At 41.6% G+C, this 20,333-nt stretch overlaps 1 protein-coding gene across 1 annotated transcript; it reads left to right on the top strand.

The window, feature by feature from the left end:
* Positions 1–567: 567 nt before the first annotated feature.
* sbk1 (SH3 domain binding kinase 1) lies at positions 568–19,909 on the top strand. The gene is made up of 4 exons (XM_084741465.1): positions 568–1,233; positions 13,472–13,713; positions 15,598–15,800; positions 16,321–19,909. Exons 1-4 carry the CDS (start codon positions 1,196–1,198, stop codon positions 17,146–17,148), a joined length of 1,311 nt encoding a protein of 436 aa, XP_084597591.1. The 5' UTR covers positions 568–1,195; the 3' UTR covers positions 17,149–19,909.
* Positions 19,910–20,333: the final 424 nt, after the last annotated feature.

Here is a 20,333-nt window from a genome sequence, read left to right as displayed (position 1 = left end):
CTGGTGTATCTCAGGTCGTCTGAGTTTTGAAGGGAAATGCAAAAAATGTCCCAAATGACCCAGGTCTCCCCTAACACAAACGCATATCAATGAACTTAATTAGGCTCAGTCTTTATTTATGTGAAGCAGCTTCCAATCACTTCACCCCTCAGACCGTCTGATCAGTGTCATCTGATGATGATGCATTAAGGTTATCCCTGTTCTGTCGATGCTGTTTTCTCAGTCCAATCTGTTCTGGCTGGCAAACAAGCCTGGCAGGAGGCCTGTTGTTAAACATGTACAGTAAGAGGGGGGAGCTGCCAGGCCAGTGAATTAATTGAAAGTCTTGCCTCGCTGTTACCTAATAAGGACAGTTGGCAAAGTCACCGCGTGAAGTACTTGAGGCCATAAGCTTTTGAATTATGCAAGAGTGGAGCAGCTTGTTCCTTCAATGCATGAATCAAAAGTAAAAAAGCTCATCATGGAAGCACTGAGGCTGGTTGGATGAGGAGCGTCCAGGCGCTAGGACCCGGGACACGTGAGCGTATTAATTTGCCAGAGGGTGGAGACGGTGAACAATGAGGGAGCTGACTGGTAAGACCAGCAGAGGAGCAACATCTGAGACCCCCCTCCATCCTCCACCACTCCACCCCAGGGTTCCGCTGGACCGACGGACAGAGCAGCCTGACGCGCGGAGGACGCAGAGTTTGGAGAGACATGCAGATTCGTGGACGCACGCTGCAGAGCGCAGAGGTCTGAGAGCTGAGCTCAGCTGAGCCCCCCTGTGTGGATGTGAATGAATGGGTTCGTCTCAGCAGCGTGTGTGGTGCTGCTGAACTGGGTCATGCGGACCGCTGGAGGAGCGAAAGATAAACACGCAGCCTCCACCCGCTGCTTGGCAGGTTGAGATGGTGGTGGGCGCTCAGAGGAGGGATCCCAGCAGCCTGTGTCCTCATCTCCAGCAGCATCAGATGATGCTTTGATTTAATCCGCCTCCAAAGAAAGAAAGTCACAGATTGAAGACCATCTCCGGAAACAGGACGGGAACCTCATCCAAGCTTTGTCAGCTGCGAAACTGCGAGGTTTTGATGCTTTTGAAGGACCTGTGTGGTTTTCTCAGCACCTATAACTGATCGATAACTTCCTTCGGACGAGGAGATCCATCTTCCAGTTTCCTTCAGCGGATCAGAGCGCAGCAGCTCTGCTCGCCGAGCGGATGCAGGACCATGGAGGAGAGAGACAGGTCGCCAGCAGGTGAGTGAGAAACACCTAGATGCACCCTGAGGTGCCTGAAACCGGGTCAGGCTACGGGATACTGTTACCTGCAGAGAAAGACAAACAGGGAGGGGAAGTCAGGTTCGGAAAATGTTTATTATCATGTATGAAATCCAATCGTTGAAAGTCTAAGTGCTTTGGTTTTGATTTTTGCAAATACTGTGCAGTGTTTTTATTTGAAGGGCTTTGATTTGTTTGATTGTGAGTAACTTCTGAACTTTGACTCTCATGGACAGTGGAGCTGCAACGATTAATTAATTAATTAAACGATTATTTTCATTATTTATTCATGTGAGGATTATTTTCTCACTTAATCGATTGGTTGTTTGGCCTGTTAAATGTAATGGTGAAAATGTAGATCAGTGTTGACGTCCTCATATGTCTTGTTTTGTCTACAACCAAAAGATATTCAGTTTACTGTCATAGTGGAATCAAGAAACCAGAAAATATTCACATTTAGGAAGCTGAAATCAGAAAAACTGGGCTTTGTTTTCTTAAAAAATGACTCAAAATGATTAATTGATCACCAAAATAGGTGAGAATTGATTTCATACTGGACAACTAGTAATAAGAAAATGCTGCAGGGATTAGTCGATGAATCAATTAGTAAATTGAAAGAAAAACTGTTATGATAGTCAATCAACAGTTTCAGTCATTTTTCAAGCAAAGATCTAAAACATTTGTTGGTTCAGGCTTCTTAAATATGAGATTTCCTGCTTTTCTTTGTCATTTATAATAGTTAATGAAAAATATTTGGGTTTTGGACTGTTGGTTGGACAAAAGAAATTAATTAAAGACATCACTTTTTCACAGTTTTATTTGGCCTACACTAAATGCAGCCCTACTCTCATAGACAGTATTCACAGATTAGTAATAAATTGGCTGTATAATAAATAGAGCTGCAATGACTAATCAATTAGTTGACTGAAAGAAAATGGGTTGCCAACTATTTTGATAGTCAATTAATCGTTTAAGTCATTTTTCAAGCAAAAATGTCAAACATTTCCTGGTTCTAGCTTCTTCAATGTGAGGATTTGCTGCTTTTCTTTGTTCTTTATGATAATAAATAAAGAATCTTTGGTTTTGGACTGTTGGTTGGACAAAAGAAACAATTTAAAGACGTCACTTTGGGCTTTGGGAATTTGTGATTAGCATTTTACGCTATTTTTCTGTCATTTTATTGACCAAGAGTTCCAAAACTTTTCATGCTAAGGACCCACACAATACATGCACATTAGACCACAGACCTCCAGTTAAAGAAGACTTTGTCTTAAGCGATTCCTTCTGAATATTTTTTATTTTTAGTTTTGAAGATAAAGTCATCATAGTAAATCAATGACCAAATCAGGATTACTATAAATTACAATCATTCAAAATGGCCAACCATATTACTTCCCTGTGTGATAAAAATTAAAATATTTTATTTCTCTTTTTGCTGTGAAAATAACCAGATTATTTCATTATTATTGAAATAGTTGTTAGTTGCAGCCCTATTCTCATGGACAGTATTCGTATATGAATAATAAATTTACTGTATTATAAAAGGTAAATGTCAACAGTCAATATACGGCCCTCCAGCTTTATTTTCCATCAGCCTATGATTAACTCTAACTGGTGTTAATGGTTGAGCTGAGACTTAATTTGTGTTTTCACCCACATGACTCGTGATACTCGCACCTATTTGTTTCCCACTCTGCTTTTGTGATTCAGCTTTGTGTTAGATGGATGCGAGGGCATCCGGGCCACTCCACTTTTTAATGGCCCTTTTATACTTTGTCCAGGACAGACAGGTGATATCTCATCGTTAATGCCGTCTAATGCATTTAAATGAGCAGCTGACTTGACAGAGCAAACCCTGTAAAAGCAGAGCCTGGACTGGAGGCTGGTAATGGACTCTCAATGAAACACAAGAGCAGCCGATACATGGGGATTTGCTTTTGTCACAAACATTGTATTGGCTGAGAAAAAGCAGCAGTAATAGTTGGGATGTTTACTCTGGAAAAGGTCAAAATCAAATCAAATGAGCAGTGGCTGCTCTACCTGGAGTGAGTTTGTGTGTTAGTGCCCCAAACACTGTGAAAACTTTACTCAGACAGAACACTGGCTTTGCTTTATACTGTTCCACATATTACAGTCATCATCATCATCAATTAATACACACAACAATGGTGGAAATTGCTGCACTTTTAACATCAGTAACCCCAAAACAAACAGCCCTTAAACAGCAGACTCATGCATTTTAGAGCTGCAACGATTTGAATTAATCAAAAGAAAATTAGTCGCCAACTATTCTGATAATCAGTTGATCTTTTCAGTCATTTTTTGAGAAAGAAATGTTAGTCACTGGCTCCAGTTTCTTAGACGTCAGGATGTGCTTCTTGCCTTTGGTATTTATGATTGTAAATGAAGAGTCTTTGGGTTTTGGATCGCTGGTTGGACAAACAGTGCAGTTTGATGACATCACTTTGGGCTCCGGGAAATTGTGATGAATATTTTTTACAGCGTTTTGACATTTATAGACTAAACCGTTAGTTGCAGCCCTAATGTGTATAGTGGGTAGGATAGGGTACATAGTGTTTATGTAAAAGTAGTGCCATATTTCTATAATTGTATGGAAATAGCCATTCTTCTGCTGTTTTTGTTTGCTTATGTAGGTCAGTTTTAAATTGTGATGGTTTCATAAGCAGTTAAAAACTCCTCGTAGTAGCTTTAATAAAAAGACCAAATATTCTATTAAATATTCTTCTCTGCTTGAAATTAAGCAAAAACATCCTGGGAGTCCATAGAAACGTCCTAGACATGACCTGCAGAACTAGGAGAGTATCAGCAGATAAAATGACAGCTATATTACAGCTCCATATGGAAACAGCAGGACCCAGACTCTGACCCAGTCGAACAGCTGGCACATACACACCAGCTAATCCCACCGCTGCCCCTCAGACGGCCACAAAACTCAAAGAAATGCACATCATTAATTTACCGTTTTGTAACGAATGCTGGCAAAAGCCTTACCAAATCTGAGAGGAAATCAGACTAATGGATTAGCTGCTGCAGGAACGCATGGCTGCTCAGACAACAGAAAGGATACAATCATTATCACTTAGGAGACATAGAGGACAAGGAATCTTTTTTTTCACTGTCTTGTTTAAAAGTCTTTGTCTTGCTGTGTGAAAATAAAGAAGCAAAACAAGTATCTGTGCATTACATCCTAACCTGCCATCATGTCAGTGAGGAAACAGCTGCATAATGATACCCCTGTCAATCAATGCAGACACTGTGTAAGTGTATGTTTGAATGTGTGTTCATGAATATGTACTTCACAAAATTTGCATCGAGGAATGTGTTTACTGTAGTTTCCATTTTCCAATGCCCTGTTATCATTATTATTTTACTGTTAATCAATGTTGGATTTATGCGCATTTTGTTCTTGTTTTTGACTTGTTTGTTTTTTTACATTGTGCCTTATGATTGCTTTTGCAGCAACTGCTAATATCCAGTCATGCAATTAAAGCTGATTTTGAATTTAAGACAGAGAGACAGAGAGGGTTGAAAGGTTGAATGCAGCTTTAGTGATGAACATTAGGACACAGATTGTGGTTAGAGGCTTTTTATGTATGAGCAGGATCACAAATCACCATATATTGTCAGTTTGTAGTGTGCTCCTTGTATTAGTGCTGTGCTGTTACATCATTTAGCCACGCCCCCTCTTAGACCCCATTTTCTGAGCTCACATTAGAGTCCCATCTCCCCATGTATTTGACATCAAAGGGACACAGTCTATAACATGTGCTACAAAGGGAGGGATGCTTCAGTTCGTTCTCATTGGATTTCCCCATTCCTGCTCTCTCTCCCCCTCTCTCTGTGTCTGTCTCTCACTCTGGGCACTAGAAGCCTCCCTATTGGAACTTGAGGCTACTGGATTGTGATAGAGTGGGGGGTTAGGTACACTGTGTTCCCTGGGAAGCTTATTGCAGTGATATTTCACTGCTAAAAGATGTTTTTGCAGGACGTAATTGCAATGAGGGTGATGATGACATGGCATTTATAATGAGATGCTCTGCAGTTTCTAATCCCAAAGCCTTTATACTAAACCACAATATTGATTTAGTCTGCACTGGGATGTTTTGTCAGGGGTATTATTTTTGTTCTACATGTTTTTGGTCTATAATTATGCCCTTTTTTTTGATGATTCATTTGTGGTCAACATACAGTACTTGTGCAAAGTGTCCTTGTATCTGCACCATAGACAGTTAAATTAGTAGATGAAGCCACCATGATGACACACGTTGGTTTGTAGGTTATCATTTTGAATCACAATTTTAGGATTATGGCAGAATATTGTTCCATACTTGATCAGCACTGTCTAAAGTGACGGTTTTAATCTGTCTGTTGTTTCTGGAGGCTGTGTTGAAAACTGGAAACAAAATTTAGAAGGGAACCCCAGACCTGCGAAAGATCTTACAAGAGCGATCATTTTAACCCAAACCATGATCTTTCCCTAACCATAAGCAGGTGTTTTTTTGGTCCCTAAACCTACCCATATCTTAACCACAGTCACATTATAAAATATAATTAGTTTGTCCAACATGTGAAATGGACAAACAACACAGAAATCTTGCACTAGTTTTGCAAATCAAGGGTTCCTTTCTAGACAGGACCTGGTCAACTGGTCACAATCTTTTTTTGTATTATTGCTAAACAGTACACTAAATTATGTGTCTGAAGTTGTAAAAACCGAATCTTCCACTTTTGATCAGTGCTGCCTTGTTTGACAGTTTAATCTGAGTTTTGGGAGATTCTGTTGGAAACACAATGGCAGCCGTGTGATTGTGATCTTTCTTGTGTTACAACTAAACAGTACACTAAATTAGGTTTCTGAAAATGTTTTACATGAGAAATATGTACAGAACTGACACATATATGATCTCCCAGTTTGAAAGTTTGATCTGAGTTTCGTGAAACCTGTGTTTCACTGGAGAATGACTTCAGTCACATGGTAGCCCTGCCCCAAATCATACCCAGCTCTATCACCTATTTTACTCTAAATGGGACCATAGTTGCAAAATTAAGGTCATGTTTTATTGAAAAAGACAAGAAACCAGCGATTGAGACCATAAACTCATTAAGAAACTGTTTACTGAGGTCATAAATCAAGTGAATGTAGGGTCATTTTCTCATAAGACTCCATAAAATTGTACTTTTTGCAACCAGAAGAGTTGCCCCCTGCTGGCCATGAGAGAGAATGCTGGTTTTAAAGCACTTCTCCGTCCACTTCTGCTTCGACCGTCTATGATCTGCACCCACAGCTAATTTCCACTTTCAGTCATTGCTTGGATCCCTTTAACCTTAGATTGTCCCTTCCTAGGTCGTAGGTCATCCCAGCAGCAGGTGGTAGCTCCATGGGATGTGTGACATACAGTAGAAAGAGGGAAGGATGACGGGAAGCAGAGTGGAGGCGAGGCAAGTCAGGGACGGGTTACACAGCACTTGGTCCCAGCAGGGGTCCTCCATATGGGCAGCCAGGCAAAGCTGAGAACAGGTGATTTGTCAAAGTGAGTGTCCGTGGCCTGGGATGCTGGTTCACCTATCACAGCGCAGTGGGAGGTGTCTTTAGCTGTGTGCTGTGAAGGAGATGCTAAACCCACCAACTCACTGGTTCTGATCTTCTATGCTCTGCTAATAAAGGTGATGCAGTTTTTTACGCTTTAGTAGGACACAGAGTGTCCTGTCTGCAAATGGCTGTCACAAGGAGGCCCATTTTGCTTTTGATGGAGTGATAGATTGTTTTGGATTGCAGTTATTTGTTTATATTCCCTGATTCCATAGTGAGACAGCAAGGAGAGGGACAAAGATAAAAAATACACACCATCTATAAAGTACAGGTTGTTTTATTTCCAGACTGACAGTGAGAGAAATCACGTCAGTCATATCGTATTTCATTCACTGTTTTCCCTTTGACCCATTGGCAAGGCACGTTGGGCATTTTGACAGTAAATTGGACACAAGAGATCAGTCTTCAGCCATAATGACTCTTCTGCCGTGAGCAAAGCAACCAGTCCATTAGTAATGGAGAGAGGTAGGGATGCGAGGCAGGCTCTGCAATCTATTTATTTCTTTCATTAGTCCCTTGTTTACATTTTCTGTAACAGACAAGAGAGAAAGAGGAGGAGAGGAAGAAAGGCTGGACTAAAAAGGGGAAAACATTGTGTGTAAAGCTGCTCGCTGTGATACATTCTGCACACTTTGTGTATAGTAAAGTACATTTATTACAGATGAAGATGCAACATCAATTTTATTGCCCATCATTTCCACACTACAATCTGACTCATATTTCATAAATCTGTATTCATGCTTGAGCCTCATCTCTATGAAGGCTTTCTTTATGCACTAATCAATGTCACGTCACAGTTCATTGCAACTGTATCAGTCGCATAGTTTAAACTAGGCGAACCAATTCCTCTCTCAACACACAATTATTGGCCCTGATGAGAGTCACATGATATTATGCCAGAGAGAAAATGTGTCCACTTGCAAGCTCTGCTTCCTATGTTAATGAATTGGTAATGTTATACAGTTAGTCTTTGGAGAACAAATAGCCCTGTAATTGATGACGACCTTAAGCATACTTAAACGGTGACTCCATCTGCGTTCTTTTCCAGGTTTTTCAAATGGAAACACCCACTCAGTCGTTAGCAAAAAGCAGTGGTGTAGGTTCTTAAAGAAACCTTGTCTCAGTCACAAAGAGTCAAGTAAAGTCAGTTCTATTTCTATAGCACCAAATCATAGCAAGTTATGTTATCTCAAGGCGCATTTCATGTAGAGCTGGTCTAGAAAGGACTCTTCATGATTTTATTTACAGAGACCCAATAGTTCCCACCAAGAGCAAGCACTAAGGTGACAGCAGTGATTAGTTAATACACTTAAAAGTAAAGCTATAATTTTTAACATAATTCCAACTTCAACTGTTTAACCAAAAGTCAGGTTTGCAGAGAAAGGTTTTCAGGGGCTGGAGCCTACCCCCTTGTCCCGGGGTACACACTGGACAGTTCGCCAATTCATATAAGCGCTGACACATAGAGACAGACAACCACTCATGCTCACATTCACAGCTATGGGCAATTTTGAGACACCAATTAACCTATTAACCTGCATGTCTTTCTAATAATGTTCAAACAGAGAGAAATCTGTAATTTATTCACAGTAATGGTGCATTTCCTGCCAGACTTTGCCATAACTTCAGACATAACACAGGACACGTTGGATACGTCAGAAAGCGAGGAAGGAAGTTGGCAAACATGACTAAACATAACTGTTGGTTAACTGTGATAGATAGACAACAACTACTATGATCCCACGCTACCTCAAATATTTACACATTGTACATATGTTTACCATGGTCATCATCTCAGTTAAGTATTTTAGCATGCTAGCACTTGTTAATTAGCACTAATCCTAAGGACCATCTGTGCATGTTGGCAATGTCATAAGTCTTAGTCATAAGCCGAAGTATTAAAATAAAAAATTTGACCTGATGATGGCGCATGATGAAAGGTTAAGGGATCACCAGAGTTATTATAGTTCATCTGAAAACTTGGGAACATTTATGCATGTACCATATTTCATGGTGATTCATCCACAAATGTTAGCTATAGAGGAAAAGTCAGGAGATCACCAAAGTCAGTAGGACTCATCCTCTGAAAGTCTTGAATGTCTGTACATCCAATAGTTGTTGCGCATCTCAGTCTGGACCAAAGCGGTGGACAAACTGGCCTACCAACATATCAACATTGCCATCCTTAGAGCCACACTAGCAGGGCTGAAAGTAAAGCTTATCTTAAAGAACAGATGAAACATAACCAGAATTCTTTGTGGCCACCTGAAGTCCACAGTAAGACCTAAACTCACCTTAAGTGTAGCCCTCAGAGTCCAGGGGCTAGCATCACAGCAGACAGGGTACATGTCAAGAAGACACCCTGAGGCTGTTAAGAGACAGTCACGGTGACAGGAGAGACAGTTGCCAGAGGCATCGCAAGGCTCATCTCTGCTCTCATCTCCAGCTAAGTGTTTGTAGAAGAAAAGGTCAACTGCTCCTTGCACAGTTTAGTCTCATGAGTAACACGTGGAGGCAGTGACAACAGGTCTCCAGACTGTCGCTGTGCTTATTAGGACAGAAAACTGGATGTTTTGCCTTTTTTTGGGAACAACAGGTTGGTTTTTAAGAGGGTTACACTGCAAAAGCATTCAGCTCTGATTTAAGTAATTGCTAAATGGAGCGAGATTGTCAATCTGTAGTTGAGGGGAAATTAGTGGCTGGAAAACAGATTGTTGCAGCTGAACGGAAACCTTGTATGTCCATCTCTTTTTAGAAATGACGAAAACAGGCTTGTTTTCAGACATGTGCCTTTTAAAGTTTCAGACACTGAAATGCCAGAGGAATTTTCATCACAATTAAAACATGACAGTCAAGGTCTTAGCTCTACATTACAGGAATAAGCAAGCAGCCCTGGGATCTGTGTTTAAAAGGCTTACAGATGATTAACAATAAGTGGGACTGGCTTAAAAACCCATTAAAATGTGTCTCAAGCCAAATCCTCATCTGTATGTGGAGCGCGTGGCTGTTACCTTGTCTTTAGCCGCCTGAGAGGACAGGAGAGGAGCAGAGGGCAGCACGGGAGATCAGTGGGGCATGTGGCTGCGGTCGTGCACGAACGCTGTGTCGTGCGGAGGCTCACAGCTGCTCCCTCTCAGAGGTAGGAACACAAAGGGCCTTTGATAGAGTGTCACTGTGCGACTGATACACCAGACCTCCCTGCCCTCCTCCTCCTTCTCCCAAACACACACACACACACACACACACACAATCATTTCCCAGAGACCACATAACTTCATCCCCACACCTCCGGGGCACTCCACTGCAGTTGCTGGTTCACATTTACAGCGTCATCGCAAGCTGCGGAGAGCACCTTCTTCCCAAGCACTCATCACATTTCAGGATGCTTAATCCAGTTCTGCAAAGGAAATGAGTGCAAAGCATCCCGCGCTGTTGGGTGGGGTGTGCTTTTGTCTTGGTGGGAGCTGCGTAATGTGATTAAGATCCATGCTGGAGTGCTGCACATTCAGCCCGTGGAGCTGGGTGGAAGAAGTGCCAGTAAACAAGCGCTCCCTTCTCTCTGCTCAGTTCTCACTGTTGAAGGCTATGGGGCCCTGCAGGGTGGGCGGTCAGAGGAAATGTCTGTCTGTCCTGTTTAAATGTTTAATCACCAAAACCTGGACCACAGACTGATCTGGATAATCATCAACTTTTGTGTTGACTTGCTGAAGGCGATACAGTGGGCACGCTCAGCATGAGTAGGCTACAATATTCATAGTCTCTTATATAACCATCTCCAAGCTTATGATAAAATCAAGAAGCAAGTGTTATCTACAGAGATGCATCCTGGGCTCTCTTTCTATTTGCAGTGTTGTGTTGTTTTTTTTCTTCGACAAACAGTGATGAGCCAAGAACACAAGGCTGCAAATGGTCGAATCCTATTTTAGCTTTCACTGTCTAATGGCTATATTTATCACGCTCTTCCCACAAGATAGCTGAGGAACCTCAACACCTTCAGAGTGTCTGAACAAAACTTCCACTGCCATGTTTTTATCTACTTTACATAAGCTACATTACAGGGATAGTTCAGATTATTTGATGTGGGGTCGTATGAGGTACTTATTGATAGTCAGTGTATTATGATGTTGGTCAGTGTGCCCCCCGTTCGGAGAAACATGAAGGACCACCAGAATGAAGTTAAGCAATGAACTGTTATAGACAGAGTCAGCAACAAAACATGTTTTAGCCACTTAATATAGGTCCACCTAAAATAATCAATATCAGTTCAAGTGTATGCTAAATTTAGAATATTTTCATAGCTCTACCTCATCATTGGACAGGTTTTTCCGACCGGAAGCTGCTGTTATATAAGCCAAATATCACTCTTTTCAAACCAACCAACTCCATAGGTTACGCTACTGCTGCCTCCATCTGTGAGTTTGTTTGTGTTATTGTATAGCTTTGCTGAATCCAAACTGTGCTTTTAAAACACCAAAGTCGCATGATAGCACAAATAAATTAATCGACTGAGGCAGTGGTAGGCCAGCAACCTGCCCAAACTAGGGGTGTACCAACCAGCCACTACTGTAGCTAATACACTGGCCATTGATAAGTACCTCATATAACCTCATATCAAATAATCCAAACTGTCCCTTTAATTCAGCTCTTTTACCCTCCAGGCTCTTGTTTAAACCAGAGGTGCTGAGAAACTGGCTGCAGTGAGAGAAGAACAAAGAGCAAAGCAGTTGCTGTCGAATGATGGATGGAAAAGGCCATCAGCAGAATTGTTTGTGCTGATTTGGTGCCTATTAGTGTGCGTGTGTGTGTGCGTGCGTGCGGTGCATGATTGGATGATTAAATTTGATTGTGTGTGTTGGGAGGGGGGTTGAAGAGCGACAATGGGTAAGATCATTAGTGTGATCCACATCATTTCCTCGAAAGGTCCATTTTGAGCAGTTTGCTCGATAGTTTTCTTTCAGTTTACTTACCGTTTGCTCAAATGCTGTGACAGACGCTAACATGCACAGTCCCTCATCTCTGATTTTTAATTTGTTGTCAGTTGGCACATTTAGAGTGTCTAACTCCATCTGAGCTTGCAATTAAAGCAGATATATTTTTTCCTCCTAGGATCAGTTTGACCTATTTCAAACTTGGCACTTCTGAAAATCAGCAATAACTTTTCTGTTGCAGTATTTCTTTTTTTTTTTCTTTTTCAACTTCAGCAATTTGACTGAAATACTTAGAATAACCACTGTGCAAACCAAATTTGTTTTCCAGGCAAAACTAACCGTCCCCCTTTTCTTTTTTCTCTTTTCTCACAGCAACACAGATTTTTTTTCTGCTATATGGGAAAGACATTTATATGAACAATACAGAGTGGTTGCAGATGATCAGAGGTGGCAAAAGTAAACACAGTCTTTACTTAAACAGTAGTACAGATATTTGTGTAAAAAAGATAACTCCTTTACGCAAGTGAAAGTAAAAAAACACAGGCTCTGAAATGTGCTTGAAGTATAAAAGTAAAAGGTTGCCCTCTGAAGGAAATTTCTGCTGTTACTGTGTAAAGCTAACTGAATCCTCACCTATTCAACTTTCATCTTTTTTATGTTGTTTTTCATCTTGTGACAAGTTTTACATCATTTTCATCTCATGTAGTTTTTGTCTTGTTACATCTTTTACATTGTTTTTTGTCTTGTCATGTCTTTTACATAAATTTTCTTCTTGTTACATCTTTTCACATAATCGTCTCGTCTCATTTTGTCTTACATATTTTTTTTTAGTTTTATATCTTTTTTATGTTGTTTTTCGTCATGTTACATCGTTTTCCTTTTGCAATGCCTGTTGTGCATGACATGCACTGAGGGATACCCCAAAGAATATGTATGTTTTCTATGTATTGCTGTCCCATCTGTTGAGGTTGAAATAAGTCTTGATGTTGGGAAGGCAGCAAACAATGATGCAAAATAAAAAAAAATCAATAATTCCCCTCAAATACATTAAAACTAAGGTAATGAGGCTGTTTTGAAAATGTGAGGGAGTAGAAATTACAGATATTTTGTTAAACATAGGGACTATAAGTAAAAGGTTATCAGAAAAATAAATACTCAGGTAAAGTACAGAAAGAAAACTCTACTTCAGTAAAGGATTTATACTACTTCTCACCTCTGCAGATGAAGTCTAGCATGCCTTACCAGCATGTATACACCTTGAAGCTGTCTGCTCTCTCCATTTGTTTCTATTTGTTAGTCCTTCTACCTGGTCATATTGATTTTCCTCATAGCTGTCTGCCAGTAAGTGCTGTCTGAGACCAGCCATATCTGAAAGCTGGCCAGAGTGATCTAGAGGGACAGCAGGAAGTCCAATACATTTACTGAAAGCACTTCCCCTGTTGATGCCTTCCCTGAATTGATTGTATGGAAATGAAGGTCTGTTAAAGCCTTCCTGATTTAACCACCCTCTGGGACACGATGTACAGACAAGAGTACGTGGACGTGCGCCAATAGAGATAAAGATACTGAAGAGCATTCTGTCATAAACACATACCTGCATAAAATTTATATTGCTTGCCATCATCGCAGCAGATGAAAACCTGGCACTAAGCAGTTTTCTCTCCTCCTCTTCATTTAGTCTGCCCCACAGCGTCAAGGCGAGCCTGTCTCTTTCTCCATCTGGGCCGGGACGAGTGGGCAGCGGTGGGGGCTCCCCTACATCCAAGATGGGCTACTGCGGAGGTGTGCCTGTGGAGGACATGCAGGCCCTGGCCATCACCTCCCTGTCGGCAGCAGATGTAGCCAAACAATACGAGCACATCCGTGAACTAGGGAAAGGAACGTACGGCAAAGTGGACCTGGTGGCTCACCGGACACAGGGTGAGTTGATTAAAGCCACTGGAAACTTAGTCTCCTAACTATGTAATTTAGGACCTTATATATGCATTAGTAAGCATCTCAAAAGTATTATAAATTAGTTTTAATCCAAATTCAAATATTGTCGTTTCTGTTTCTGTACATTCCCCTGATATTGGGCTTGAATTGGGCATGCTTATGCTTAGACATTTTTGTGCAACTGACCCTACCTGAATCCCGCCTGTTTTTCCTCTGTGCTCCTATAACAGTTCTAACAAGCTAGGTAGCAATCATTAGCTTGCCAGTTAGCTAGTGTTCTGCCCTGTCACAAAAGCTAACTAGCTAGCTAATCTTTTACATCTGGTATCTTATGTTAGCAAATCGCTAGATAACTACCTAGCTAATCTATGTAAATCGTTAGCATGCTAGTTACCTAGTGTTTTGCTAACATTAGCTAACTTGGATGTGACTGTGTATGTGTCTTTTACAGGTCCCCAGCAACACTTTTAAAATGTGATTTTTTTTTTTTAACAAAGATGAAATTAGCACATAGCATATCTTCATACAGGAAAAAGAAAAACAGAAAGTTCCAATGTGTTCCCCATTGGAAAATACTGTAAATATAGTGTACACTTTATACACTTTGCTGCTGACCTTGTCCGTGGCAGTGTATTGCTTTGTGTTCATGCTGGAAGGGAGATGTCAATCAAAATGTGATATGCCATGCCTACACAGTCTTGATAAACTGCCTAAACAGCAAAATGAGCTGTTTTTGGAATTAGGTTTTCAAAGTATTTGTGGATGTAATATGACACCCAACTTTGATATCATATATGTATTTTTACTATTTCAAGCCAAATTTCCAGAGGCTTTAAGGCATCAAGAGTTCAAAGTGAGGCTTCATTTTTATCCTCTAACTTTGCCCTATTAGTATGTCTTGACTGTCAACCTAAAGCATAAATGCAAAAAAAGAATCTCAGATCTCCAAATCCACATTGTGCCAGCAGCATGCCTCACAGTTGAGGATAACCTGTTAAGTCAGATCAGCGTGTTATAAAGTCTCAAGGCACAGTGCCGAGAAATTAATTTCAGCGCAGTTAAAAGGGTTTGTTAGGGATTTTTTTTTTTAGGTCTGCTGTTTAATCCTTGGTTGTAAGAAAATCAAGGTTAGGGAGCTGGCTCTGTCTGAAAGCGGGATAACTAAGCATTGTAAGGTAGCGCAGAGAGAAGCTGAGAGGGCAGCAGAGATTAGAAGTGTTGTGTGTGCACTAAACAGCCTCTGTATTTCTGCAGCTGTGATCACGAACAGCTGGTTGTGTGTGTGTAATGGAGGTGAGATTCATTCCTTGTACATGTTTATGTGAATGAATGTACATCGGTTGTTTCAAAGACATGGTTGGGTTGTTGGAAATCTGCCCCCTCCCTTTGAATATCAGGTAACAGAATCCACTTTACGAGCTATATATGACATTAACTGCCACTAGAGGTCGTCGGAGACTATCAGCATCTAAGGACAAAACAAATGCGCTTTTAGTTTACACAATAAAGTTGGGAAAAAGAAAGTGACACCTGAACACACACTGCTCACAAAACCAATCATGCCATTTCAACTGATAAGTCGGGATTTCCCGGTTCCTGGTGGGAAATTTCAACTGGAAAAGTTGAAGGAATCTCCAAATCCAACTATCAAACTAGGCAGTGTTGATCAAATATGGATCGGGATTCTGTTACTGCATTGCCATAACTCTACCTTATCTTTATCTAGTGAAGCTGAATGTTGTATATTGCCCCTTTAAGTGTTTTGGATAGCAAAATGTTTGCAGTTCTTATCTGATACACAGGTTTAATACAGCAAAGTTTAATTTTGAATGCCCATGTGTTCTACTTGTTTATGTCTGATATTTGCAGGGACCAAAATGGCACTGAAGTTTGTTACCAAGAACAAGACGAAGCTCAAGAGTTTCCTGCGGGAGTACAGTCTAACAGGCTCACTTAGCTGCAGCCCTTTCATTATCAAAGTCCTGGACGTGCTTTTTGAGACGGAAGACAGCTATGTGTTCGGACAAGAATACGCCCCAGCTGGGGACCTTTTCGACATCATCCCCCCACAGGTAAAGCTATCATCCTTCCCTCCACCAATCACCATCCTCACTGAGCCAGAGCTGCTCCAATCACTCGCCATGTTCAGACACGGCGGTTTTAACAAGCTCTCCAGGGATTGGAGCCTTGTCTTCGTCCTGGTTTTCTCTCTCTGCGCAGAGCGCTCACTTTGCTTTAGTACTATTCCAGTTGATATGCTGGGAGTGCATGACTTCAAGGTTCTTCTAAAGGCTCATTAAAAATGGTTGCGGTGGAACTCAAAACGGAGGCTCTTTTGTTTCAGTTTTCATTTTGGGAGCTTGTCACTTTTCACCCTGTACTTTCATTCCTCCACTCTATTTAACCATCACCTTTTGTTTTTAACAGCACTGTAAGCTACTCATCACAAAGCTCTTTTCTTGTATCACCCCCCCATAGTCTCACCCCATACACAATGAACTCTATACATCTGTTAGACCACATTAATCAAAAATCTTCTCTGTCTTCGTCTCTTTCTGTCTCCAAACACTTTGTCCTTTCCTTACTTTTCAGGTGGGTCTGCCAGAGGAAATGGTCAAACGCTGCATGCAGCAGCTGGGCCTCGCTCTGGACTTTATGCACAGTAAAAATCTGGTGCATCGGGATGTGAAACCTGAGAACGTGCTCCTGTTTGACCGCGAGTGCCGCCGCATCAAACTGGCTGATTTTGGTATGACCCGACGTGTGGGGTGCCGTGTGAAACGGGTGAGTGGGACCATCCCCTATACAGCGCCGGAGGTGTGCCGCGCTAGCCGTGCTGAGGGTTTCCTTGTGACCACCAGTCTGGATGTGTGGGCATTCGGCGTGCTCGTCTTCTGTATGCTGACAGGTAACTTCCCCTGGGAGGCTGCGCTGCCGGCTGATGCCTTCTACGAGGAATTCCGGCGCTGGCAGAAAGCAGGGTGTCCTGTGGGAACGTACCCGTCTCAATGGCGACGCTTCACTGATGACGCCTTGCGCATGTTTCAGAGGCTGCTCGCCGCTGAGCCGGAAAAACGCTGTGGAGTCAAGGATGTCTTCTGCTTTGTCAAGTACGAGCTGGTCAGCGAGCTCAGGCGCAGAGCGTCTTGCCGAGCCAAGAGAGGTGAGAGGTCGAGCTCAGGAGTGTGCACTGGCAGTTGCACTTCCTCCTCGACCTCCACTTCATCACGTTCCTCCCACAGACACCCCGAGCCCTCCACCCCTCCAGGAACATCCTGTCTGCGTCCAGCACCGCTCAAGCGCAGTGTCCTCTCCGACCCGTTGTCTCCCAGAGAGGAGTCTGGACAGCACCAGTCTCCAGGCCGAGACAAGAACAAAAGCCAGATGGTGATGGCAACTGCCATCGAAATCTGTGTGTGACCACGCTAATGTTAGCGGTGGAGACTAGATGGCTTTTCACAGCAATAACAAGCTGTGAAGAGGTGTTAATGACTACCACAGAGACTCCACTGAAGAAGGAGAGTTACTTTAACCATGAAAGAGAAGCTCAGGATCACATCCCCGGCTGTGGAAAATGGACATCATCAATCAGCGGTACACGCTTGGACAGCTTATCACTGGCACATGCCGTTTAGGTTTTGATTTGTGACCAAAGACTGCTTTCCAAGCTGAGAAGCCATGCAGGCAGTGTTTGAGAGTCTGCTGATATTGCTCCTCTTCAGCAGCTCATTCTGCCGTTCAGACATTTGTGTTTTCTGCCCATACACTGTGGTGGTGCTAATGATTCTATAATTAGATACTCCATGAAAATCAATTCTGTCTTTTGTCACTCATCACTTCATGTCTCTTTATGTTATGTCTCTTTACCGGTGTTCATTTATCTCAGAATTATAAGCTCCAGGGAGGCCAAAACTCCATTTGATCAGGTGATGCTGTTCATTCGGAGGCCGGTGATCTGAGAGCAATCTACGCAACTTCATTCAACGACATCTCTCAGACTTCCTGCCAACTTCCAATGCATAAAATTTGACTTTTTCAAGAGAAGGTGTTATAAAGAAAAAAAGAAAAAAAAAAAGAAATCTTAATGTAGCAGTTTGTATGAGATGTCTTTTCATGTAGGTGTCTAGACTTTAGAGACAGATTCTCAGTAATAGGCATCACCTCAGGACACTTCAGTGGGTCACTTCCTGTTTTATTATCAATGGAAATCTATTGAACGGCTGGAAGACACATCTGCCACTTATGAACTGCTCTCAATGAGATTCATTTCCAATGTAACACAATTGAATACAGGGATTGTACATTTTCTGAGTGAAAAGGGTGGTGAACAAAGAAGAAGAGAAGAAATGTCTTTGTATTCTTTCTTTTCTACCTGCCGTGTGTGTTTGGATGTGTACGTATGTGTGTTTCAAATGCTAAAGCACAAGATTTTTGTAAAGGAGGAGAACTCTTAGTGAAAACTATGACTCTATATTGTAAATAATTTGATATTTCTAGGAGTGCACCGTAATATCAGGTAGTTCAACTATGTAGCGGTACAAATTTTCTACAACAGGGAAATGGGGTTTTGGGGTTTTGCAGTTACTGTCGGGGCAATGCACTGTATGTAGCAAACAAAATATGACAGAATGTACAGTATATCACAACAAATTAAATATATACAAATATGATCTTGAGCCTCTCACAACCTATAACATGGTAGCAGCTGCTGTTCTCTTTTTTTCTTTTATTGTTTTGGGTTTTATCTGAACTGGACCGAGTTTTCCTGACCCACAAATTGGTGAGTAGACATCACTCATTTCTTCATTTTCCTGTCACCATAACCTTGAGAGACATCCAACATTTCCTGTGCAAAATCATCACGCTTCCTTATTGTCAATGAGTACAACCAATTTAGACTTAATTCAGTCACTTAAAGCCACTGCAAAGGGCTGCTTTGCACCTCGACATCAAACAAATTCATTTTCTAGAAACACAAAAGATGTTCCGATATTTGATTATCAAGATGCGACATTAATACACAATCCCAGCCGCTCAGAATATATTGTCACGCCTCTTATGCTCACCTTTAATTTAATTTTCCTGGCTCTCTCTGGGAATTCATTCAAGTGTATCAGTCAAACAGCAGAGCCCAGGTATTTATTGTCTGGAGGGATGACCTTGTGTCAGCCATTCATGTTCACTGGGCTGATAATTGATCCTGACCGGCGCCCTGCTTCAGCTTCCAAAGATATGCTGCTAATTAAAAAGCATATAAAAAGCTAATGCTTTGCTCATTACCATTATTTTTCCATCTGAGATTACATAACTGTTATGCCAGTCAGGTGCATGTGTGCCTGTGTGTGCGCTTAAATGTGTGCTTCTCTTCACTTTCCTTATTTCCCCACACCTCCCATGACAGCCCATCAGCTCTGTCGCTATAGTGACAGTGCCGGTGCTCCTCTGGTTCGGCTTCTGTCCGCTTCCTGAGAATCAAGTCTAATTGAGCCCAAATGAAACAACTGGTCACCAACCCCCCTCCTAGTCAGCCACAGCTTCCTAGTGACAGGTGCTTAGCTTATTATACTCGATGACACATTTCTGCAGATACACAGTTTCCTGTATTTTAAAAGCCAGTTCACAGACCAAAGTCCTTACCCAGTCTCATCAGGCATAATCGAAGCTGTTGATAGTCCCTATTACTTTCTTTGTCTCTCTCTCCATCCTCACTCTTGATTCTGCAAAGGTGACCTGATTGAGGGTGAAGACTTGTCAAAGGGATGTATTGTATGGCTCATAGCATCTGTCAAAAGATAATCCATCAGTAGATTGTAGTCGAATGCGAATTAGGCCTGCCTGCATCTTTCTGTTCTGCCTGTGTGATACTGTAGGATCTGCATGGTAGAAAAAGGCAGGGGCTAAATGGACAGTGTGCATGAGGTAATATAAAGTAACGCAACACAATGTAACACAACATAACGTAACAACACAACAAAACAAAACTCAATGTAAGACAACTCAGCATAACACAATTCAACATACAATTCAGCGCAACGCAAGTCAGCATAACGAAACACAACATAATGGTACACAACATAACGGTGCAAAGTGTAATGGAACACAATGGAATGCAATGTAACATAATGCAACACAACATAACCCAACACAGTGTAATGCAACATAGCGTAACACACCACATAATGCAACATCATAACACAACACAGTTTAACGCACCACACAACAACACAACGTAACACGCCACATAACACAACACAGTGTAATTCAACACAATGTAATGGAACACAATGTAACAATAATCAATATAACACAACTCAACGTAACACACCTCAAAGGGATGCAATTCAGCTCAACACAAGTCAGCATAATGCAGTTAAACTTAACACAACTCGCCATAACACAACTCAAAGTAACATGACATGGTGCAACTTACCACGCAACGTCATGCGACACAAGATAACTATAATAGCATATGATTATACTTCATAACATTGCTTTATGATTTATGTAGCCCCCAACTTGACAAGTGACACAGTGTTCTGATGTGAGCAGCTGTGGCTTTGTTAAATATCATTGCCATTAGCATCATTAGACAACTGTCAGTTGTT

Source organism: Lutjanus erythropterus, chromosome 17 (assembly GCF_056507025.1).
Source record: "Lutjanus erythropterus isolate fLutEry1 chromosome 17, fLutEry1.hap2, whole genome shotgun sequence".
NCBI classification, from domain to species: Eukaryota; Metazoa; Chordata; class Actinopteri; order Lutjaniformes; family Lutjanidae; genus Lutjanus; species Lutjanus erythropterus.
Note: the sequence above shows the minus strand (reverse complement) of the source record. Positions and strands in the feature narration are given on the sequence as shown.

Coding starts and splice junctions, on each gene's coding strand:
- sbk1 (XM_084741465.1), top strand. CDS start 1,196: ATGCAGGACCATGGAGGAGAGAGACAGGTCGCCAGCAG. Junction 13,714..15,597: donor GGTGGCTCACCGGACACAGG/GTGAGTTGATTA, acceptor TGATATTTGCAG/GGACCAAAATGGCACTGAAG. Junction 15,801..16,320: donor TCGACATCATCCCCCCACAG/GTAAAGCTATCA, acceptor CTTACTTTTCAG/GTGGGTCTGCCAGAGGAAAT.